This window comes from Scomber scombrus, chromosome 12 (assembly GCF_963691925.1).
Source record: "Scomber scombrus chromosome 12, fScoSco1.1, whole genome shotgun sequence".
Classification (NCBI taxonomy): domain Eukaryota; kingdom Metazoa; phylum Chordata; class Actinopteri; order Scombriformes; family Scombridae; genus Scomber; species Scomber scombrus.
Genome location: NC_084981.1, coordinates 14,037,831 through 14,062,173, shown reverse-complemented (window position 1 = coordinate 14,062,173; position 24,343 = coordinate 14,037,831). Strand labels below are relative to the sequence as shown.

General features: G+C 40.6%; 2 protein-coding genes across 4 annotated transcripts; both read right to left on the bottom strand.

Annotated features, from left to right (window-relative positions):
- Window positions 1–349: 349 nt before the first annotated feature.
- On the bottom strand, window positions 350–9,228 carry trim8a (tripartite motif containing 8a). Of its 2 annotated transcripts, none has more exons than XM_062430092.1 (7): window positions 9,006–9,228; window positions 7,808–8,406; window positions 2,839–2,934; window positions 2,064–2,297; window positions 1,885–1,916; window positions 1,672–1,787; window positions 350–1,534 (listed from the first exon to the last, which is right to left on the bottom strand). In XM_062430092.1, the coding sequence occupies exons 2-7, from the start codon at window positions 8,375–8,377 to the stop codon at window positions 876–878; spliced, it is 1,707 nt and encodes a 568-aa protein (XP_062286076.1). In that variant the 5' UTR covers window positions 8,378–8,406; window positions 9,006–9,228; the 3' UTR covers window positions 350–875. The 2 variants fall into 2 exon arrangements, with proteins under 2 accessions (XP_062286076.1, XP_062286077.1); XM_062430093.1 differs by having other exon boundaries at window positions 9,010–9,228.
- A 3,165-nt stretch (window positions 9,229–12,393) lies between these two features.
- On the bottom strand, window positions 12,394–21,658 carry sufu (suppressor of fused homolog (Drosophila)). 2 transcript variants are annotated; one of them, XM_062430094.1, is made up of 12 exons: window positions 21,330–21,658; window positions 20,873–21,007; window positions 20,323–20,459; window positions 18,727–18,869; window positions 18,244–18,329; window positions 18,011–18,083; window positions 16,654–16,810; window positions 16,290–16,392; window positions 15,567–15,701; window positions 14,440–14,578; window positions 14,281–14,349; window positions 12,394–14,185 (listed from the first exon to the last, which is right to left on the bottom strand). In XM_062430094.1, the coding sequence occupies exons 1-12, from the start codon at window positions 21,476–21,478 to the stop codon at window positions 14,096–14,098; spliced, it is 1,416 nt and encodes a 471-aa protein (XP_062286078.1). In that variant the 5' UTR covers window positions 21,479–21,658; the 3' UTR covers window positions 12,394–14,095. The 2 variants fall into 2 exon arrangements, with proteins under 2 accessions (XP_062286078.1, XP_062286079.1); XM_062430095.1 differs by having other exon boundaries at window positions 16,654–16,807.
- Between the last annotated feature and the right edge of the window lie 2,685 nt (window positions 21,659–24,343).

Genomic DNA, 24,343 nt, shown 5'->3' with positions numbered 1-24,343 from the left:
GCGGCCATTTACTGTCCAGTTTTTTTTCTTGTTTTTTCCATTTTACAATTCTTAACCTATGATAGACTGTGGGTGAGTTGTAGGGTGGGATGCACCACAATAATGGCTTTTCTTTTTCACATGCAGCGTTGACATTTCAAATGTAGCCCAGTGAGTCAAACTGTAAAACCTCCTAACCTCCTAACCCAAATAATTCGCATAATGTGCTCCTCAGTCCAAACAGACCTCAAACTACAATCAAACATAATATTTAAAATAACAAATATGTCACTTGTTACCATGGAAAAAGTTGCCTACAAGATTACACTTCAATCTGTAAACCAATGCTTAAAATACAAAAACAAAGATGTAATTTAATATGCTTGTTTATTCAGTATTTCCTCTGATTTTGGTTCATTCATAATCTTGTATAAAAATGTATGAAAAACCTGACAAGCATTCGTAGTCCAGTGTTTTTCTAAAGCCACGTGGACTTTGGAGTGCGCGGAGAAGCTCCCTGCATGCTTTCAGCCGCAAACAGGAAATAATCAAGAGCTAGGAACTTGCAAGTACAATAAGAACATGTTAACAGTCTTTTTAGGCACTGAAGTCTCTGGAGTCCCATGTCCTGATGCTCCTGATGAACAATGTCTTTTCTTTAAGATCTAGTTCAACTGCTTGAATGGGTTTAAGACTATATTGTTCACATTAGCACTTCCAGTTGAATTCAAATAGAAAATACTACTGTCACTGGGATTCAGAAAGTAAACGGGGTCAAAATAACATGATGAAGGCAAACTAACAACATGTCTCTGGAACAAAGAGCAAAAATTGGTATTCCGATGCCAATTGTGATTCAATAAAATGGAACAAAGGTGGATGCTGATTCTGATTTGTTACTTGGTCCCATAATGCTTGGTTGAAGGCTGGCTGTACAGCCCATAGTAGTCAGGGTGCCTGGCTGTCTGTGCAGCTTCCATCAGGCCCCTCATGGGAAAATGCTGCAGTGGCTGGCTTGCAGGTAGAGGGGCATGTGGGTTAAACTCCTGAGAGGTCATGGAGGGGAAGGAGTCTGGTGCCGTGTACGGTGGCCGGGCTCGGGCAGCAGGGGCCCGGGAGCAGCAGCAGTTATTCAGAGTGCACATCAGTACTTTCCTCCCTTCGTACATGGCTTGTTGCGAGGCACCGCCGCTGGGGAAGTGGGGGGGAGTGAATATGGTCCCTGAGTGGTGGCTAGAGCTGGACCCTAGACCCACCATGTGATGGGCTGAACTGTCAAGGAGCCGACTGTGGCCGGGGCCGCTGTGAGGATTGTGGGTGAGACCTTCAGATGAGTACATGGATGAAGCATGATGGCTCTGGTCAGCCAGGAAGGGTTTTTTGCTGCTGTAGAGCAACGTAGCAGGATCCTGGGAGACAGAGGTTTCAGTGTTACTCTCCAGGAAAGCCATACCGTATTTCCTCTTCTGTGGTCCTGAACTAGTCCCCATATAGGAGCCAGCAGGACTGTTCTGCGACTGGACAATGTCAAGAATGGGCACCTCACTGAACGGTTCTGAGAATGGAAAGTAGTGGTAGAGCAGAAAAAGATAATATTTAGTCATTTCTTACAACACAATATAGAAAATGCTGTTAAATAACAATGGTGTTAATCAATATTTCCTGACTCTTTAGTTACTTATTGAAATTTACCTTCCAGCATTTTGCGCAGGTTTTTCTCTCTTGTTGAGAGCTCGGAGAACAAATGATGAGAGTTGAGCTGACCCACCCTAAGTGGAGGAATGACGCTATTCAGGTGTGAATTTGACCTGAAAAAACACACATAGTCACACGTATAACACTGAGGTTATGAAGACTGGAAACGCACTTTGCTTGTTGTCAACTGATGTAAACAGAAATGCTCACCTGTCCAGGAGCAGCTGGTAAGGTTTTGTGTTCTGAAAAAATAAAATAAGACACATAAGTGATTCAAAGGATGAAAATGGTGTAAATAAAACAAACATTTTCAGTTGGTGTGTGTGTATGTTTTCAGTTATCTGGACATGTGAGACAGGTGAAGAGAGAGTAAGCACAGATTTTTATACCTTCATGAAGTTAAAGCTGTCTGCTCTTTGGAAGAACGTTTGTACTGAGCTCAGAAGTTTTTCTGCTTCCTGCCGCCTCTCATTGAGCTGCACGACCTGCTGGGAGATTTTCCGCGTGTACGTCGTATAAGTGCTCTCCAGCATCTGCATGGTTTCAGACTGGTTTGCTTCTAGCAGCGCATGCATCCTCTGATACTGGTCTCTCACGCGCTCCTTTAGGTCAGACACTGCATCCTGTTAGAGAGAAGACAGGTTGACATGAACACATTAACTTGTCTTGTTTGTCTTTGGAGGAGCTTTGGTCAAGTCTACGAAAAGTTACTGAATTGACATCACTTTAGTTTATCTCAGTTAGAGCTTGGTGAGCGCGTAACAGAAACCATTCATTACAAACAGCTAATGTGAATGCAGAGGGTCTAATGAAAGATGCTATTTAGTTGTATTATGCATTATAGAGTGATTAATTATTTTACAACAATCTATGAATATTTAACTCAACTGATCTTTAATTCAACTGATGTGTTCAGTTACTGAATATTAAAATATAGTTATTCTTATACTGAACTTTGTGGAATTCAGGCTTTTTTGTTAGGAACTAATGTAAGAAAATACATTTCCAATCCAATGCATTAGCCATTTAAAGTTAGACTAATTTTACTTTTTAAATCCTTCTTCTTCTTAAATGTTTCCCCTCTCATTATAAGAAAAAAGCACAAACTCACATGGGGACAAAAAAACCTCATGGACCTGTACTGATGATGTTGACTTACTGTACCTTCATCAGTGTCTTGTCTGATTCCAGCTTAGTAAGCTGCTCGTCGATGTTCTGAACACGGTCGTCCAGTCTGCCTTGCTGCCTCATTAGCATGGCCTGTGGAGAGATGACATACAAGGGATGCATAAGACAACAGGATGGACTGAAAAGAGGAGGGAAAAAACATGACTAAAAGTTGCTGCGACCTCAGCAAACTTGGCTGGTATTCATGAGTCACTACGGCAACCTCCTCCACAATCCTGATTAGATGGAGGAAGCAATGGCTGCCAGCGACAACCGCATGCATTTATCCATTAGGAGAGCACCAACAAAGGCAAGCACAATTGCACAAATCCATCTCTTATTCCTTCAGTCTATTGTCCATTGTTGGAACCAGCCAACTTCCTCTGTGGGCAGAATTGCAGTGTAAAGAGAGCCAACGGTCAGTCACAGACGCGGTAAACATAATCCTACTCCATTTAATTCAGGAGATGGAAATCAATCTACAGTCAGAGGCTGACAGATAAGCAGGAACAGGGGAGGTATACTTTTTAATGAACTGTTTCTACATTGCAAAAAAACAAAAAAAACATGCCCAAATAAGAGAAACCCTGCTGTCATGGCAACAAAGCCTTGTGTATGTATTTATATATGGAAGCTAATGTGTGTGTGAGGGAGAAAAAGCGGGGGAGTCTAACACAGTACCCCTCTCTGCTTTCTCATTTTGCCACATGCATCGCTCTCATTGTTTGCATTGGCCTCTGTGTCAGTGACAGATTGTCACGTCTGTGTGTATAACGCCGGGGTCTGCTCTCTCCCTCCGCATGAGTGTGCAAGGGAGAAAGGGAAACGGGAGGGATGGCAAAGTGCTGTGGGGCTCTGCTTACACATGCCAAGAATGGACCGAATGAAAGTGAGAAAGACATACAAAAAAGAGAAAAGAGAGTGAGTGAAACCAACAGAGAGAAAGTTTGAAGCTAAAAAAGAGCGATAGGGAGAATGGGGACATTCCTGCGGTCTCCAGTGAGCGAGTTTCAGTGTAGCTACATTGTGGTATCACAGCAACAGGCCTCTTCAGCTGCTTACACCACTCATGGACAACAACTGGCTGGCTGCTACACTATAGAGTGAACACTTCCAACACTGCATCTAGTTTCAGCAACAAAATGACACATCTACACTAGATCATTTAAAGTACCAATAAATACAAAAGAGATCCATTCAACTAATAATCTGTTGACATCCATCCATCAATCAACCTTCAACTTGTAGCAGCACAGAGCTTAAGATTACAATGTTCAAATCAAATTCCTCCCAACGTTATGTCGTGTAGTCACGTTCACAGTGCAGATGTTATTTAACCTTGAAATGCTGTATCATTTGGTTTTGAATTCATTCAAACTTCCAAATGTTTCTGTCTCTTTCAGTTTGCATGTTTAAAATAAACTGGGCTATGATATGGACTGTAAGGACTACAATAAATGAATATTTGAACTGTTAAAACAGTACATAATGATTGGTCTGTCTGCTGTTTGACGCTAAGCTTTTAGCATACAGTGAGGTTTTCATCTGACAATAAAAAAACTAAGACTGATGAGAGTGACAGAGTGGATAAGGTGGAAGTGGATAAATAACTTAAAGGTGCTCGCACATGCATAGCCTTCGCTGTTCTTCACGGACGGAAATTAAACTCAGATACTTTCCCTTTAGCTTTCTCTCAGCAGGCTTAGCAGCACACATAAGCTACAGTCTGTAGGACACTTCTTTTATTAGCTAACGCCTCAATCCTTCATCTTTTGGATAATATAAAGTTGAGTTGAATTCACACACATAATTTTACAGTTTGTGTTAATGATGTGAAATGTGCTTTTTGTGTGTTGGACTGTTTTCTCACTCTTTTACTGGTGTAAACAAGAATTAAACAGCATCAGAAAAACAATCTAAATAGCTCAATTTTCTGGTGCTAGTTTTTGTTTTAAAAGACTTGTCAGTCATGTGGGGATGGATTAATAGCAGATTTCAATCTTGTGTTTTAAACTGCAGCAATGGGTGACACTATTGTTTACATTGAATCACGTGTTGGGCCTTTGCACGCACATGAGGATTGTGAATGTATTAATAGAGCTGTGCTAGGTGAACAAGTTACGTTTGATGAATGGCTGACCGTTTCATCATGGCATATCCAGTTCTGCTTAAAACATCAATGACGAGGACACGCATGCATGCCACCGACACAGGAGTGAGGTTGGTATTCTGGTGGAGTTAATGCAGCAAATCACTAATGAAAGAGGAGGAGACGAAGACTGCAAACTGAAAAATACATGAAGCATTAAGGCTTTGCCAATGTTTTCATAGGGTGGGACAAGCATTCATCATGTTTTACAGGCTGTCAAGACACAAGAGGACACCCTTCTTTTATGCAACTGACGTTATTTGTATGTTATTAGGGCAGAAAAACTAAAAGTACTTACAGTAAACGGGCTGGTTCTGAATGCAGGGGTGCAATGGAAATTTGTCAGGTTTCCTTTCACAGGAGGCTGGCAGCATTCATGTTGAAAATCAGCAATGTGGCCCTTAATCCTGTGTCACACACTAATAATAACACATCCCACACGTGTACCACATCCCCAATCTACACCATGCTTGTACAAGAGGCAGTTTCAGCTAAACACTCCTCTTCAAACAATCTGATAGTTCCCATAACGACTGACTCTGCACTACAAAGACACATGGTACTTAAAAGTTATTAGGCAGTGTTTGGCAAGACTGTACTTTAGTATTTATAACCATTGTGTGATATGCTGACATAAAAAGTTCAATGGTGCCACGTACCTTCTGTGTGACTGCTGTATTACCAAAAACAGTGAAAAACCTTTTGCTTGGTTATTGCTATCGTAAGCGTTGCATTAACTGCTTTATGAGCTGGCTTCACATGACAGCAACAGCTTTCCTGTGCCTAAATGCTTCTGCTCAACAACAGTGTCTTCCTCATTTTGCCATGTTTCCTCCAATTCCCTTTTTGTCTTATTATGTGCTTGAAATAGCACAAGGGGACAGGAGGGAACGTTCTGGTTGCTGATCTCTCTGTGGCAGCGTGAAAGCCTACCTTTATCAAGATTAAACCCACCAATGATCACTTTCCCCACTGTCCTATTTAGGCATCCAGACACCCACGGGTTGCCAGGAAGCTCATGTTTAAATGAGGAGCCTCAGGCTCAATGAACAGAGAGCTTCTTTCACAATCAACTGACAACTATTCCCCAAGTCTGATATCAATGGGCTGCCCTCAGCATTCTGGGGAACTGATTCACTCCAGCTCAGATACAAGAAACTGCAAAAGGCAGATCTTCCATGAGAGATGGTTTCCTGCTGAGGTGCCTGAGAGGTGCCTCCTCCGCCTGTCCCAGGGACGACATTACTATTATATTACTCTTCCTTTCTCCTATTGAAATTACAAGCACACCCGCAAAAGGTTACTGTAAAAGTCTCCTCTGAGAGCCATAGAGCCAAAGATAACCAAAGATATGAACATAGCTACATTGGTTTTTCCCTCGTTGTTTATCCCAAAAGCAACAAGAGAGCTGCCAGGGGAATCTAAAACCCTTTTACTAAAATAGACCACAGCTTTGTCAAGGAGGACATTGCAGGAAGAAATTATGAGAAGCCATTCTGGCCTCAAATTACTTTAACAAACGACCCAGTGAGCAAAGAGTCTAACTTTTGAGCTACTACCACATGTATCAGAATTAGAGCGCACTCTGGCTCTTCTCATTGTTAATCTGAGAAGAAGCAGGAACTCTGACTCCTGGATAACTCCATACGGTTGTGAAAGAACAGAAAGTTGGGTGGGTGTGTGCATGTGTGTGTGGAGAGCAGCTGTGGAAAGGGCTGAACAGACATCTTTTGTCCCAATAATAGCTCTAAAGCAAAGCAACAGTTTGCACCGAAAAACTTCATCCGATTTAGAACTTTGTGATCTATACCCGTCTGTAAGTTTCCCAACTGGAATAATACAGTCATCGAACCGTATCCACAACGCCACCACAGCACAGCAGATGCGAAAACTAATCTGATTCTCGCTCCCGCGCCTGCACAGATAGGGAGGAACGGGGAGGAAATGTGTACAAGGCGGTGTGGCTGGTTGCATTTTACAGCTTGCCACTCACAATAGACTTGTGAAAAGAGAACAAACTGAAATAAAATATAGAAGTGAGGAGAATACAGGAGCGGCCACAGCCATGACACGCTGGCCGTCTACGAGACGCATTCCTCCATGCATCTTGAGGTCAACCCTGCCAAGACAGATCATTATTCACATGCCGCCAGTTAGATTAACACGCATACAGTTGTCTCTCTTTATTTTTGATTATTTTCCTGTCTTCTTTTCTACTTTTGACTCCGCCAAAATTTCAATAGAATCACGCTCCACTTCACAAAGAGTGGTTGAATAGAACCCTTTTTCAAAAATCACCACATTTCCATCTTAGCCACAGTACATCAGTTCATTCACCAGCCTCTAAAGCCTTCCCAGTGTGCATTTCCTCAACAAATCCTTAAATGGTTAACGCAACTCATCAGAGCAGCTAACATAAACTAAATGGATGCAGATCTGACCCCCCCCCCCCCCCCCCCCCCCCCGGGCTATCGTTTCCGGTGGATGCAGATTGCATCACAGCCCTTAGCCGAGGGCACGGGGTGGCTAATGTGTAGGCGTGGCGGTGGGGAGTGGGTGGTGTTGTCAAGGTTAAAAGCAATGCCTGACATATGAGTGCATGTGTGTGCATGTGTTATGTGTGTGTGTCATCTACCCTCAGGGTTGGCTTTCACCTGTCCAGTCCTTTCACATCAGAGAAGATAAAAGAAGGAGGCAGAGGGGGGAAACCTTTACAGACTAGTGAGCAGCGAGAAAGAGGAATCAATGGAGGAAAGTGCATTTAATTGATAATCCGAGATGATTTAGTGAGAAGGAGGGCATGTGTGATTTATATACCTGCATTTGTATGCGTTGTGTATCCACATCGCAGACTGTGTGTCTTTGGTTAGTGCAGTGAGAGATGCAGCAGAACGGACACAGAGCCACCTGCTCTTCCTCACAGTGGAACAGCCTGTACTCCTCATGACTGGGACAGGTCCAAGCGCTCAGCTCCTCAGCATCAACTAACAGGTGTCCCGGGGCTGGGCACGGCTGCTGTAGGTGCGTCTGGATATGTGTTTGGCAGCAGGGCTCCTTACAGCGCAGACAGACCTTACGCACAGGCAGCGGGGGGCCCCGTCTGCAGAGGACACAGTGCAGCACAGCAGGGGCTTTGTCAGTGTTCAGCGCATTAAATCGCTTCACTATGTTGGCGAGCTTAAAGTTTTTCTCCAGCGTGGGTTTCTGGTCATAGTCATGGTTGCACTCAGGACAGCGGACCGCAGCGCTGTCTTTGGCCCAGGCCTCAGAGATGCAACCCTTGCAGAAGTTGTGCTTGCATGGCAGCTGGATGGGTTCTTCAAAGACATTCAGGCAGATGGGACACAGGAGCTCCTCTTCGAAGCAGTTTTTCCAACTTGCATCCATGACTTCAGCTGGAAAATTATGTTGTATGACTAAAAGGAGCAAATCAGAGAATTAGTTTATTATAGTGCTTCCTGCAGTTAAAAAAAACCCAAAAACTGATGAAAATCACGCCTATCCCTGTCTCTACTTTTTTTTTTTTTTTTCATCTGGTCCAAAATGAAACAGAAAGATGTGAGCAAACGACAGGTGGAGAAATTCCCAGGCTTATTAAGAGTGTATTACATTAACACAACAATTGCCATGTTGTGTTACATTGTTAAATGTAGCTTTAACAGGCGACGACAGTCTGGTAAGAAACCGGTAAAAATGTAACTATTCATGTATCCAAAATATTCAACAAAGTGTCAAACATTTTGAAAACAGTGAAACTTCGGAAACCGACTCATGATAATACAATTATCATTACGTACAATGACCACATTGTCGCTTGGAAATTCTCAGCTGTGGCGTCTGAAAGCAAGTGACAACTTGCTACTGTGGAAACGGGACGGTGTCAAATAAAATGTCACGCTGCTACACTGAAATTTTATTTTAACGTGAATAAAATGACTGTCGCTGCCAATAACGCGCTGTAGCAGCCCTTTTACGCATATTAGATCTCATCTGCTGGATAATACAGCAACATTACCAACTATTTATTTCCCATGTCGTCCGTCGGCAGACTCCGGTGCACCTCTAACGCCGTACAGCTTCACGTCCAGATCCAGCTCCTTTGATTAGATCCCGGCAGGCTATCCGTCCGCCTGCTCTGCGCCGGTTTTTGTTGGCCTGGTTTCGCCTTCCCGTCAACTCTTTGACTAATATTTAACGGTAAATGCAGGCAGATTAAAACTCGTCAGGAGGGAGCTCAGTGCTTCCACACCGACTGCCCCCCTCCGGTAACGTGACCCGTCACAGATGATACATGCACGGGGAGGAGCCGAGAGGAAGACGCTGCTGCTGCATTCACGTGCTCCTCGGATGATCCCATTTCCCGAATTATGAAGTAATTCTTCCGATTTTGGGTGGGTTCATTAGTGTTTAAAGATGCAGTGTGTATAATTTATTAGCATCACGCAGGACTGACTTGGCAGAAATGGAGTATAATATTCATAAGTATGTTTTAATTTGTGAATAATACAATGAAAATAAGAATTGTTGTGTTTTCGTTATCTTAAAATTAGTCTTTTATATCTATGTAAGTGAGCGGGTCGTCTTCCACGACATTAGCCAGGTTGCACCACCATGTTTCTACAGTAGCCTGGAACAGACATATGGTGTGTTCCAGTTGTTCTCGGAAGTCAGAATTTCCGAGTTCCTGGTCGGAAATTTCAAGTGGAATGCACCCTAAAATCGTATCTCTGAGTCTCTAAAAGTCGGAAGTACCCCACCAGCCCCAACGTCAAAATCCAAGATGGTAGCCCCGTGCATTAACAGTATGAATGTTGTAGTAATATCCTGTTTATTAGCAGTTTTGTCTTATTTGTGTCTCATTATAGAAGTCGTACACACAGCACTGTCCAACTTCTAGCTATCTGTGGAGATGTTGCTACGCTGTTTGTATGCGCAAAATACAGCTAAATGCAACTGGTATTGTTATCAGTGGCTAACCTGGCTAGAACTGTTTTTCTGGATTCTAAACTGAAACCATACAAACTTGGCTGTGACGTCATTCCCATCTCTGAATCCAACTTTTGAGGTAAATGGAACGCAGCAAAACTAAACACTGGCTCTAGAGATCACCTTACATGGGTTTTGTGGCCACGGTATGTTCTCCTACATACTCGGAAGGGGAAGGGTTTTTTTCTTCACCTGCATTCTTCGAAGACCATTGATTGTATATTATTATTATGCAAAAGTGAAGCGAAAAATATCTCCTTTCTGGAGTAGGTACCAAATCGGCTCGGCCTGCCAGGCACATGATTGTATGTCTGAAAATGTACAGATGCCGTGTGTGCACTGCACCATTTAAATGAGAACATTTTGATTGTGTGATTTTTTTTTTGCGAAGAAAGAGGTCCACATCTAATAAAATGTAAATGTAAAACTTTACATCTATTTGTGTGTAAATTCACTATTTATATAGAGTGAACAGTAAGTGCACTACGTTTCTACGAGTTCCACCCAGATCATTTTGGCAGCGTACCACTTAGCTGCATCATGTATGCTAACAAACAAAGACTACAAGGAGGTACGTCATCACTACTCGCAGCGTACACAACTAGGACCCTGAGCTGATCTGGTACCTACACCGGGAGCTGTCATCTTGCTTGTGTGACGTCTTATGGAGAGCAGCTGTCATCACATCCTGTTTTTACATGACAGAATTCATCTTTTGGAGAAATTCATTTAACGTGCACTTTCATTTTAGTTTGGCTGATGTCCCGTCCACTAACATAGAGGGGGTGGGATTTATGACTTGTACTGTAGCTAGCCACCAGGGGGCGATCAAGATGTTTTGGCATCACTTGATGGTGAATACCCATCCCTACTCTGCCTCTGATTAGCTCTGACTGTGACACTTTTACTCTAACCATCTTACTTCAGATGCCTAAACCAAACAAACCTAACCAACAAAGGCAACAAGTACCAGAGGCAGACTGGGTCTTTGCAGAATGCAAGTGGGGAAAATATAAGGCTTAAGGGAGGGATTATCGGTTGGTTACAACCTGCAGCACTAGATTCCACTAAATTCTACACACTGGTCCTTTAAACCGTAATGTGGAAACAACATGGATGCTACAAAAATACGTGTTGTATTTTGTCTGATTTATTGCTGCACCGGTACATTCCCTAAAACCACTAAAATATTGCTTTACCTGACTTGTTATCAGGGTTAATGCTAATAACTTCTCTAACTAATCTAGGTCACTCTCATGGACAGCAACTAACCATTTGTAACCGAATAGAAATTCCATGTGAACAAAAAATTGATATGCAATACATGAATTTATAAAACGTTTCTAGACATCAACCAAGCATTTACTTTCGTCTGCCATGTTTCAACGTACATTACGTCAACTTTCAGCAAGTCCTATACCAAAATGTTCGCCAATTTTCCGAGTTGTTCTGAATTAAGGGGACATTTACGTGAATTTTCCCGGTCGGGATCTCATTTTTCCGATTATTCCGATACCACATGAATGCCACAGACACGGTAAACTGGACCGGAGACGCTGTAAAAACCCAGAGGATACCTCATCCTTTGGCCTGCAGCATTACCCAATGATGCAGGACCAGCTCGAGTTAATATGGAGTACTTTAATGGTGCAAATTCTGTTACAAAACTGCAGTAATCAAATGACCAATTAAAGCAACTAACGTGCAGTGTGGGCCCCTTAAAGTTTGTTAATCCAGCCGCTCCAATGGACCGCAGACTGCTTAGTTTGCAGGGCACCAGCTCCAAAATCCATTTAGTTACGTATTAAGATTTACAGCCGCAGACTGTATGTATTAGAAAGTAGTAGTAATAATATTTAGACTTTAGAGCACAAAACAGAACATTTCATGACTGTGTCAAAGAGTTGTTTTCAGTGAGGGAGGGTATCCATTCAGGGGGGACTTATAAGAAAAAAAAGGAGAGTAAGGACAAACGTGAAAAATAGATGTACGATAGGTAAAGGCGTCAAATGATGGAATAGTTGTAATAATGAATTAAAAGAATGTGGTAATATGTGTAAATCCAAGAAAATGTTCAAAAACATATTTAAATGACAAAATGTATGACCAACAACGAGAAATGACAATTAATGTTTTATCTGTCTCTGTGCTATGATGTTGCATTTCTTTATAATCATTTTATTTTTGTTTTGTTTCACTGTTATTCATAAATTAAGGGTAAGAAGTATTAATGGGCACAATAAGCTGTCTTCAGCATACACCTTTTGTTCAGTCAGAGAATATTATGTTTGATTTTTGATTTAGTATTATTTAATCACTTTCATAACTATATGGTCAATTCATTGTTATTGTGAATAACTGACTGGAAAAAGTATAACTAACTTAAGGAGATTTTATTAATAGTTGACCAAAATTTATCACAACACACTTATTACCACAGGCTGTAGATTTTTCCGTCAACCCAAAACTCCAGAATCTTTCGAGTCCAACCTAAAACACAAAGTTGCCCAAATGAACAATGACATGTTTTCTTGCTGTAATCATTCCTCCAGCTCATACTGACCATTAAGAGATCCCTCAATAAAGCACTGACAATGAAGGCTAGTAGAGGTTATATGAAATGTTAGGAGTGAAACTTACTGCCCTCATATATATATCATAATTTTATACAGGTACAAAGGAAGAAAAAAAAAAAAGCCTACTTTTAATTTAAAGCAGTGTGCCCAAACATACCAACACGCAGTATCTTGATCAGGAAGAAGATCCTCAGGTATTTTCCATTAGTGTTCCACTTTATTGGTGTAAATACCTACACTCTTTAATGCACTTGCGATAACAATCAGCCAGTTCAGTCAAATAAGATAAGTAATTAAAAAACAGCATATCAATGTCATCTAAACTTTGTCACTCTGAATAAAAAAAAGACAAACAAAAATAAGATATGTCATCAAATGTTGTGTAAAAGAACATTTGTTGTAGTAAAAGTAGTCTTTTCTTCTGTTTTGGTGCTACCACAGAAAGCACTGACAGTACCAGGAAGTGAACGCAGCAGCCTTGATTCAAAGTGATGTCTTAACAATCCAGGCAGCCTTAACAGCCAACAGAGAATATGTGGTCCTTTTTACCACAAGGCACTGTGGAATTTTTCTCTTTTCAAGCAGGTCCTACTGATGAAATATTTCATATTTACGTGGCCACTGGAGACAGGATACTGAACATAGATTTCCAGTCGTCAAACACTGACAATGGACTTGATGTATGTCATTTCCATACCTTTGACATACAACAGGAGTGAGACATCTGAAAGAAGACACATTGGAAATTATTACTGAATACAGGAGTCATGTTCTTGGCACAGTGGAGAAGAGGTGGTTGTACCTGCAGCAATTTAACAGTTCAAATGCTTTTGGTTTGGTAAACCTAGATAAACAGGGAGTGTATAATAATTCAGTGTGTCATGTCATTACAGAAACATGACACATTAGAGACAACGTCTGTTGGACTGCCAACAGATATTACTTTGGTATGACCACAACACATATGAGAAAATGTCCAGCATTTGTAAAAAATATACATATCAATTGAAAAGTACGCTGATAAAAAAGGTTCATAAGGTAACTTTTCTGCCATTACTATGGCCACTGGAATAAATATTAGTGTTTTTGAGAAATGCAACCCAGTTGTTGCTTGGGACATCACGTCTGGTTATCACAGCATATACACTCAACCGCATTAGTGACGTATATTTTGGACCTGGGCATCCCTCACTGGAGGAATGACAACATCCTGTTTTGCCCTACAGCTAGTGTGTCACCTATAATGATTGTTCTAACAGGTCAACCATGTGGAAAGGCTGGTTTGAGATTTCCAAAAGCATTCAAGCCTCAGAGAAATGCTGTAAACAGTGTGGCTAGTGTGAGAAGGCAGTAACAGTCAAAAGTCTTAAGATCATCCCTTGGATCATCTGATAGTCTTCAGGAGTGAAACATCTGTGCGCCCTGACAGCTCGGAGTTGCTGCATGTCCGCATGGGATTCCTCCTGTTCACGATGGTCCACTATGGAAGTGTGTGGCTGCAGGTGTTTTTGTTGGTATTGTCTTGTGATTAAGCATCTCCACCTTATTGCAGTGGGTTATCAAACACACAGTCTGGTAAGACAGAGATCTTCAGCTTCTTTTCTGGCCAACTATACTCCTTTGGTAACTTTGTCTATTAAACAGAAAGAAAACACAAGATATAAAAGTCAGGCAGTTGAACAAAAGTGAACTGAAAATTCACATTACAATCCAGAAGGTTTTACTTACCTCCTCACGAGTGTTAAGTTCCTGTAAATCCCCAAGCATCTGCTCCACAAACTCTTCAGTCAACAATATCTTTACAAGGAGAGCAGAAGGTCAAATAAATACATTAAATATGAAAGTAGCACACAGAAAATGTGTGTGTGTGTCAGTCTGTGTGTGTACCTGAAGCCAGGGGCCGTGGGCTGCATATGGATGCTCTTCAGTAGCAAAAGCTCCCTCAACTCCAGTAGACACAAATGTAATGGCTGTGTCTCCGTTGATACTCTTGAAAGTAAAGTGTCTCCCATGGAGCAACCGGCCCCTGTGAAGGATTACGTACACAAAATAAAAAGAACGGAGTTGAGTACACGATACTAAGTGTTTCCCTTTTTCATATTTAAAAAAAAAAGTTGTCAGATCAGGACACAGTGTGACAATCTGCATCTCACAGAAAAACATTTTAGTATTCACTTTCTGTAGAAAAAACTAAATACAAGGACAAAGATTTTTCTCACTGACTCATTGCATCATTTGGAAACAGTGTAATGTTATCAATCAATGCAGGTTTTAACCATTTGGTTCTGCACCAGTTATGCTAGTTAAAAGTATGATACACATACTTCGCTGGTAGACAGTACACATATTCTTACAACCTTTTCAGATATGAAAAGTCACATAGTTTATAGGCAACGTTTGACATAATCAACCCCCGGGCCTCTCTCACACAAAGGTCTCTCTGTAAACTAACCCTGGTCTTGTTCTTTCCTCAGATAGAGATTACATAAAACAGGTTCATCCTCCTCTCCTGGCTTCATAGAGAAGCACGACCACAGGAGTATTTCTAACACACCCACAATTCATGTTGGATGGTATGGACAGACACACAACCTGTAAACATAATGTCTCTGGCCACAGTTGTCACCTAAAAATGTTACAAATAAAAAGGTGAGGTGGGAAAACTAGTATTAACAAAAAAAAGAGTATACAGTTAACAGACCAAATATTACTGCATGACAGTCACTTAATTTATGTTCATTTCAGGTGGTTTGCACTTTGTGCAACTGGCTACAACCTTATTTTCTTTAAATTATGTCAGAATGAAACTAAAAGGAGGAAAATCAGAACTTGGATCTGACATGCAGAAAATCCCCTTTTAAATTTTAATAACCTGATGTCATCTGTGTTTATCAAAACATTTTGCCACACCCCATTCAACACAAATGTTTGGAACATTTTTATCTTCCTGTTTTAGGGGCATTCCAAAAAGCCAAATATCTTGTGTGGGAGTAGGAGAAAGAAGGCTGCAGTACCGCAGGCAGAGGGGCAGCAGTGTGCCTGACTCCTGGTTGAATTTCAGATGGACGCTTTCCAACTGTCGTGTTCGGACCAACTCATGAGGAACAATGGCTGCTGAGCTCTCACTCTCCAAACTGTCCTTTCGACTCCTGAGAAACAGACAATGAGCAGAAAGAAAGAGTAGAAAGTCAACTCAGGGGAATGGAAGTGAGGAAGTCTGAAATGGTACGATCAGCAATGAGGGAATTGCTTTCTGTGAAAAACAGCTACAACAAAGGAAATGGTAGTGCCTGTCTGCTAATGAGAATGAACACACGGATTTCACAGTTCCACCCAGAGAGCTGCTACCTGCCTCCAAAGACGACATAATGATTTCCACAGAAAAATACAGGAGTAGTGGCGTGCAGCTGGTCGAGTGGTTAAGAGCACATGCTATATACGCAGCAGATCCCGGTTCGAGTCCCGGCCGGCAGACCTTTCTGCATGTCACCCCCCCCTCTTTACTGTAATTTCCTGTCTCTGTACTGTTGAATAAAGACGTCTATGACAGAAAAAATCTTTAAAACATTTTTTTTTTTAAATACAGGAAGAGTGACAAAGCACCAGAATATGCTGGCAGCTACAAAACAATGGTGATAAGAGTTCAGATGTCATCTGGGCTGCACAGATTGTGCAACTGCACACAGTTGAGGGAGTTATCCTTGTGCTGAGGGTGTTGGTGTGGGAGGAACACTCACTGAGGTCTCTCGTGGCCCTGTCTCTGGCTGTTGATAGGTGGTAGTGCTGCCTTGCTGTTAAACTCCAATCCTTTTCTCAGCGTCTCCCTTATCTGCTCTGTGTCTGTCCACACACACACACACACACACACACACACACACACACACACACACACACACACACACACACACACACACACACACACACACACACACACACACACACACACACACACACACACACACACACACACACACACACACACACACACACACACACACACACGGAATTAACCCATCATGCACCACTGACCATATGGTTCTTGGATTGGCTCAATATAAGTTAGAGGTTCTACTCCTTTGGCTCCTTCAGGACTTGGCATACCTTTGTCGGAGAGCCTCCGTGGCTGTGATCCTATGCAGATGGATCGGCTGTCCTCCTCATCCTCTGGCGGTCGACTCAGATCGTCCCACACACACTTGGCACTGACCCCGCTCAGGTTAGAGCCCTCTGTCTCAATGCCCTGGTCTACTCTCTCCTGCTTAGATGAGCAAGAAATATACGCAATCATTAAAACTAGTTCACGTAAAGCCCAACAGAAGCAAACGTTTACAGATTTGAGAAAACACTGCATCAAGCAGCGTTCTCACATATTTCTCTTTCAATATTTTCAACTTTTCAATGCAATTTCCATCACCATTCAAAACCTGTAAAGCTGGAATGCTTTTATCTCCCCCTCCTGGCAGTGAGCATAATTACAAAAACGGATATGGGTTTACGTTAGAGGCTCCGCCACACAGAACTCGCGCAAAATGACTTGTTTCACTTTCAGAATCTGATCCATTCGGTCTGATAACTAATTGTTGATTACTTTCATATTCAATTCAAATACTCTTAACTACAGGCGCTGTTTTTACATTACATTCACCGTTATTACACGAACAGCTTTACAGGCACTTACACAATTAAAATTGTATTAGCAACTCAAAAAAAGGGGCTTTAACAAAAAAACACCTCTTACCCCACAAGATGTGATACAACTTCTCAAACATGCAGTATTTCAATTATTTAGATTTATTTAACTACTAGAATGGCTTTCCTTTAAAGTTATTGTGAACTCGTTGGCACAACAAGGTCACGCACAAATTCACAAAAGAACCCATAAGCTCAATACGCTAAATACTGCTGGACAGTAAAGTAATGTGCAAGCTTTCATAATATAACCTCTATTATCTGTGCAGGGTTCCCTTTAAAATGCTTAGAAGATGTGAGGGTAATTTTGCTTTTGATATCTGATAGTTATAAAGTCTTCCTTGTATCTATCTTTGTCTTCATATATATAGATAAACAGTTGCCTTTGGTTCACTTTAAACTGAACTCGTTAGAATTTAGCTCCAATTTTTCACCCAATTCACGTAAACTGACAGTCTATTAATTAACTTTACCCTATCCGAGCAAACACTAGACACGAGGGTGGAGGTCTACAAACCGTTTGCATAATATAATGGTAGATTATGATGCTGTTACACAATAAATTAATTGGAAATATATTACAATTTCTAAAGAATACAGGAACCACGTCAAAATAACACAAATGGATAATAAACTTATTTAAAATATATGACACACAAGTAACTAACAGCTGTGGATCAGGAGATTGTCCTTTATCTCACATTGTATAAACACAATATAGTCATATAAATGGGCTTGGCTGATTCTGCAGAACTTAATAAAGCCTTACTTGTAGATGTGGGTCAATGTCGAAAATGGTCTCTCCTCTTCTCATGTCTGTGATTAGCCATGGGCCACCAGCTCTGTACAAGTAAATAAATGAGTAAGTAACATGCTCCTTGCTTGCTGCTCACAATGTATTTGGCAAACTGGACTCCATACATTTTACATAAGACATATCTTTATACTGATGCCACAGCCGACATAATAATATTAATGTAGCTGTCGTGTGCTGAAACTCACACTCGGACTCCCCGCATAAGCTCCAAAATGCCTTGGCCGTTCCACTGCTGGGCCGCCTGTAGCTCCTCTGTACACACACCCACAATCTAGAGGACAGTGCAGAGTGTGAGAGGGTGTGGTCCACAATGTCATTACTTTGTGAGAGCCTCTAACTGCTTCTGATGCATTCATTTTGATAAACGATGACGAAAACTAAAGTTTTGTCTGTTAGATCAAATCTTCATGTTTGTTATGGACATGTTGTCATTAACTAGTTGACTATGCTTGTGTGAAATGTTTTAGATGTCGAGTAACACATTAGTGTAGTATCAACAAAACGGCAAAAGAACTGCTACAGAAATTAGTTTAGCATTTAGAGTATCTCAGTATATTTCCGCGTTTAAGGCTATGCTCATCCTTAATGTGAAGTCTGCTACAGTAGTCTCTGAAAGTGCCTGATGTGTGGTTACTTGCATTATGTAAATATCACATATTTTGACTGACCTGCAGAAAGCTCACAGTGCCAAATGGGGTTTGAATTGGTTGCATCTGTGGGTCCTCTGTGAGCAACATATGCTGGATGCGAGACTCGCTGTTGTCTAGGGGACTGTGCCACGATACATGGTCTCCACTACAAAATGTATTTTCTGTAGAAAAAAACATTAGAAATGTACTTTGAATGTATGTTAAAATATACAGTATCAAGTTACACACTCTTTCATGTGTGTTAGTTTACAGAGTTAGTTTGGAGCCTGTACCTTCAGCCACCAGTGAGAAGTAGTCCTACTTTCTTACTTTTCATCATCTGACAGTGAAGAATTACTGAGTGAAAGGTACAGTAACAGGAAAAGAGGGGACATAGATCAACCAGAGTGAGTAACAGAGGGAAACTGAAACCCCAGTGTGGCAAGAAAAGCATAAAAAACTACATTTCTATCTGAGAAATCTGTCTGCTTGGGAGGTAACGTGCACCCTTTCCAGACTCGCTGCAGGAGAAAAGCGAGGGGGAAGATAGCCAGGAATCAGCATTCGTTTAGCTCAGGGGCCCGGCCCACCCACGCGCAAATTGACCCCAGCTGGAGAGCAGAAAGGGGTTGGGGGGTGAGGAGAGGGGAACTTGAAGAGAATGGCCTTCCTCTCTTTCTGCAAAGCTTCTAAATACTCCCTTCCTTCTCAACCACATTTTCTTGTATACATTAGATGATAAACTTTGCAGCACATTTCTCTCACACCCAGAGAGTTCATTGGACAACTGTTCATTTGGCAATGATTTAAAAAATCTTATTTAACAGGTTATAGGAAATAAAGGGGAAATTTGATTTTGTGTCAATACCCAGAGCTCCAACAAACACAAGCTCTACGTAATAAGCCTGTAGCAGACTCCTCTCCTCGTGCATAATTGTATATATCCCTGAAAATACAGGCTACCTTTACAAAGAACACATTATTCACATTTAGCAAATGCTGACAAGGTGACACAGCAACAGCAGCCAAAAGGGAGTTGTTGTATATCAAGACCATTGTAGATAAATGAGTAACTACACTAAACTAACGATTTACTCTTTTCAGATGTAGAATTAGGACTGTTGGGCATGTAACATCAGTTCTCTTTATCTATGAATGTTATTTTATTGATTAATTAGTAAATTGGCCCAAATTCATGTCTCAAATCTGCTTGTGCTGTTTGACCAATTGCTAGAAAACAAAACAATGAAGTGCTCAATTATCAATATACAAAACTAAGAAAAGCATGTATCTTTTTAGGAAGGAAACTATCATATTAATATCACATGTTGTATTTAAATGACAATACCTTTAAATAGCACCCGTTACTAGTGAAACACTCTGTGAAACACTCTTATCTTCAATAAAATTGTTCAATCAACTTTTCAATGATTTTAAAGTGGAATATGAGATTAAATTACTTTCTAGGATGGAGGCAGTTATTTCTGTCTTGACCAATCCCAAAAATATATTACTTGTAGAGGTTATTTCTAGGTGTTAGTGATGTGCAGTTTACTCCAAGCAAAGATTAGACAGTCTGCTTTGTTTTTGTTTTTTTCCCAAAATGTAGCAGTGCACATAAAACGGTGCTCTTACCTGACTGGAACACGTAGCGAGCCAAGCCTTGCATGAGTTCAGCAGGCCAGGTTGGTGGTGCTGTCTCTCCTGCCTCTCGTTTGAGTCTAAAGGTGAGCTCCAAGCCAAACCCACTGGGTTTGTCCGACCCTGCGAATCTGACACACACACACACACACACACACACACACACACACACACACACACACACACACACACACACACACACACACACAGTGTGAGTAAACCAATTTATCTCTGATATGCATGAGTATTGTCACAACCACAGTGCTTATCAACATTAACAGCATGGAGTAGAATAATAAAGGATCATTAGGTGGCATGCTAATTAGTAGGTGATCTACAATTAGAGGTCCCCTGACATAAGCTAATGTCGGGCATACTCAAAAGAGACTATGTAATAATATCCTGATTTAAAACAACACAAAATCCGTTACACTAAAAACTTTTGATGTACCCACTCACACAAACAACATCTGAGATAATCCCAATTTCTTCAGCCTACTTTTCAATGTCCAGCTGCAAGACAAAGTTAACCAAAAGTACTCACTCGTGAACTCTGTTGTCCCCATACAGGTCACTCAGTCCAAAGCTCACATAGTGCCAATGTTCCTGGATGTCCTGGGCTGGACAGCCCGCATTCCTGTACATACTGATGTAGTCCAGCGGGTCTGGACCCCCTAACCTGTGTGAGGCATATAATGAATACTTTCAGCCATGACACATATTGTTTGAGATGTCAGTAGGCTGTGTATACTCTTCACTACACGCAGACAGGAGGCCATATAACTTCTACCCAACTAACAGGGTTCATTCAAAGACATGGTAGCGCTAATTATCAACATCCGACAAAATAGCAGCTGCCTTAACTACAATATGGCTCTTGGTGTAACGTTAGCTGAAATGTTAGCTTGGAAGCTAACTGTTAGCTAAATATCTAGCCATCACCAAACAAACTGAACTCTCACACGTGTGCCAAGCCAGCAACAAAACAACAGGATACCTACCAATACTTCACAATGGCAGTGACTTGAAGCGGGTTGGCCTGCTCGGGGTAAAGTCGCCGACATTCCCCGTAGATAGCCTGCAGTCCCGGGGGAAATATTGACGCTAGCCCGTGGGCTGGAGCACCACTGGTAGGCCGTACTTCATCCATGCCACGGCCTCGTACTAACGTGCTATTCTATTTGGAAAACAACGTGAATGTAGTTATCTTCTGCTTCCTATCCCCAGTTAGAAAGAAAAGAGAGAGGAAACTAAACCATAAAAGCTTCACGCTAACAATTCTACCTAACGGAAAAATAGGTTTAACCCCGGTCGTTGTGTTCCACTCAGCCTGTTGATCATCTACAAAAAACTGATGATGTCACTGACCGACGTCTTGTAATAGCCAATGAGAAGGGGTCGCTAGGTTTATCTGGATAATGATTGGCTGATAAAGTGTCAATCAGACAAAGTAGGGAGGGAGTGATAAGGGTCGTGTCTTCGAAATTTCTAAGGGCCAAATGTGTTTTTCGTTCAAACAAACAACAAAAACAAAACAAACTCTGTTTTTATGTCAGTATAAATCAGGATTGTGGAAAAATTACTTTGGTTGAATTACTTTGACACTCAAACTATCCATTCAATTAAACTGGAATCAAAGGCTATACTAAAATAAAAAACAAAAAAAAATCAATTTATTTATTTCAAATGTATTTCAATATACTGGGGACATTTCACAATCATGAATCCAAATTCTCCAGGTCTCATCATTTGACCTTTTCATGATTTTAGAAAGTAGAGTCTATCCAACTTTACTCAATAAAAAATGTTCACAAACAGTTAGTAATTTTTATTAAGAAATCAGATTTGACCTTTTCTGGTCTTTATTTTTTATATTATCTTTATTTTATGGTTTATGGTGTGATCAGCTTCTGTAGGTAAGGAGGTGCATGCGCATTGATTGATTTATATGTGAGTAGCAGGACTTGGTAGCCAATGCTGAAGGAGACAGGGAGCCAGTGCAATGAAAACAGAATTGGTGTTATATGTGTTCAATAGGCCTCAACTATTTCCTAATGCATTATAGGTCAATTATAAGACAACATGTAGGTTATGAAAAATCTTTTTTTTTTTTTTTTTTTACGAGTGATTCAATAATAGTTCAGTAATTAACAAATACTCATAAATGAATAAGCAATAATGTTTACATTTATAAAGAGTTCATTTATTCTTCATTCACATATAATAAAGTAATTAAAGAGGGGTTTTCCAAAAGGTCACAGGTTATAGATGATTCACTGTCTTAAAGCTAACTAGACAGGAAAAAGGTGTTTTATGGTAGCCACTGGTTACATGGTGGTATTTACTGTGTGTGAGATATGAGCAATATAGTATGTTTGTTTTTTTATAAAATCCCTTGAGAAATCAATGCAAAGAGAATGTAGAAACAGAAGCTCTTTCTTGATGCCATGCTTATGCAGCACCTGCAGGGGGTATTCATCAAACATGATCAGGATTTAGACTCATCAGACTTGTTTGTCTGCTGTCTGGATACTGTTATATTTTGGCCACTTGGCAAAGGTCTCATTGTATCTCAATTTAGTTATAACAATTTTATCACTAATTTATTTCAGAAAATAAAAATATATATTATCTGTCACTCATCATGAGAAAAAAAACCCAATGCGCTTATGGGTTAGGAAGTTACATTTAATAATCATCACTTCCCTAATCAAAGATAACCATGTCATCGCTTTCATAATAGTGAATTCTAGAGAAGAGCAACAGAAATGAAGCATTGTCTTTTATCAGCAAACTTCTTCCTGCTTGTTCAGACAAAGTTAATCTAAACTTGCCTGTCAGGCATCATGGTATAATTATCTCCCATTGTTCACAAATCTTTTCTTTAAGCCTTGACTTTCTCATAATTCCTTGTTATATGCTATAGTGGGGTAATGTTTCTATCATAGCAGCCACTTTTTCAACCAGGCATTATACATAGCCATACCTGGTGGTCAGGAACATTAGGACTCTCCACAACCAAGACTGTGAATGATAAATCCCCTTCATATGTAATGTTGTACAATCTTTGTGGGAAATACGTGCATATATATGCAAATTCAGAAACCATGACATCTTCTGCTCCTGTGGCTTAATTTCCACCCAGTCCACTATGGCTACAGTCCAAAATTAGGCTTTGCCCTCGGGGTTTATCAAGAAGGTCCAAAGGATAATGGCACCTATCACAGGATGAGTCTGAGTGATACCTGTGTTTGAACTATTGTCACAGGGATGTTGAACAGCATCAATTTCATTTTTTCAATTGCTTTGTTACAGAAATGACATACATGTCACATGACAAATGACCCTTCTCGGTGTCTTTACATTATATTTTCTTTGGATTACTCTTAGTGTCATAATAACTATAACCTCACTCCAAAAAAGTACTGGTTTACTAAATCCATAATCTATAATTGAGTCATTTTCTTGAAACTCCATAATATTCTGTTTTGTTTTTTATACTTCAAAAGTACAGTAGTTGGAATTTAAGTTTGATGTTGCAATTGAAAAGGATGTTGGCTGTCATATCTAATGATAATGTTTATACCTTTTATAACTAACTGCCATCTCCATGGCTGCAGATTTTATGGAGCTAGAGATAAGATTGGAAAAAAGGAGAGGTCTGCACATGTTGGTTAGGTATGTTGGTAGCCCATGTATATGTGAAAATCATTGTCTGTTAATGCTCTTGCTCATTTGTGTAAAATGTAATATTTCAGTATTGTCAACCTCGAACAAAACAAGAGTTAAGAAATTACAGAGGAAAATAATTAACTTTGATTTACTTTATTAATAATTCAGGAAGTGTTTCATATCCGTTTTACATCAGCTTACTCTGATTAGTAATTCAGAAATATAATTCACAGTAATATGCAATTTGAAATGATTTTGTTATTCATTTGAAGTCAGGTGATACACTCTGGCAGCTTACACAGGACAAGCTGCAGTTAATCCAAAACCACACGAGTCTTTGACA

What these genes read in the sequence shown, in the direction of transcription:
- trim8a (XM_062430092.1), bottom strand. Translation starts at nt 8,377, where the DNA reads ATGGATGCAAGTTGGAAAAACTGCTTCGAAGAGGAGCTCCTGTGTCCC. An exon ending in CACAACGCATACAAATGCAG is followed by an intron (nt 2,935 to 7,807) that starts GTATATAAATCA and finishes ATCTCTCCACAG; the next exon opens with GCCATGCTAATGAGGCAGCA. An exon ending in CAGACAAGACACTGATGAAG is followed by an intron (nt 2,298 to 2,838) that starts GTACAGTAAGTC and finishes TCTCTCTAACAG; the next exon opens with GATGCAGTGTCTGACCTAAA.
- sufu (XM_062430094.1), bottom strand. Translation starts at nt 21,478, where the DNA reads ATGGATGAAGTACGGCCTACCAGTGGTGCTCCAGCCCACGGGCTAGCG. An exon ending in TCGCTACGTGTTCCAGTCAG is followed by an intron (nt 18,870 to 20,322) that starts GTAAGAGCACCG and finishes TTTTTTCTACAG; the next exon opens with AAAATACATTTTGTAGTGGA. An exon ending in CAGGGCCACGAGAGACCTCA is followed by an intron (nt 15,702 to 16,289) that starts GTGAGTGTTCCT and finishes TCTGTTTCTCAG; the next exon opens with GAGTCGAAAGGACAGTTTGG.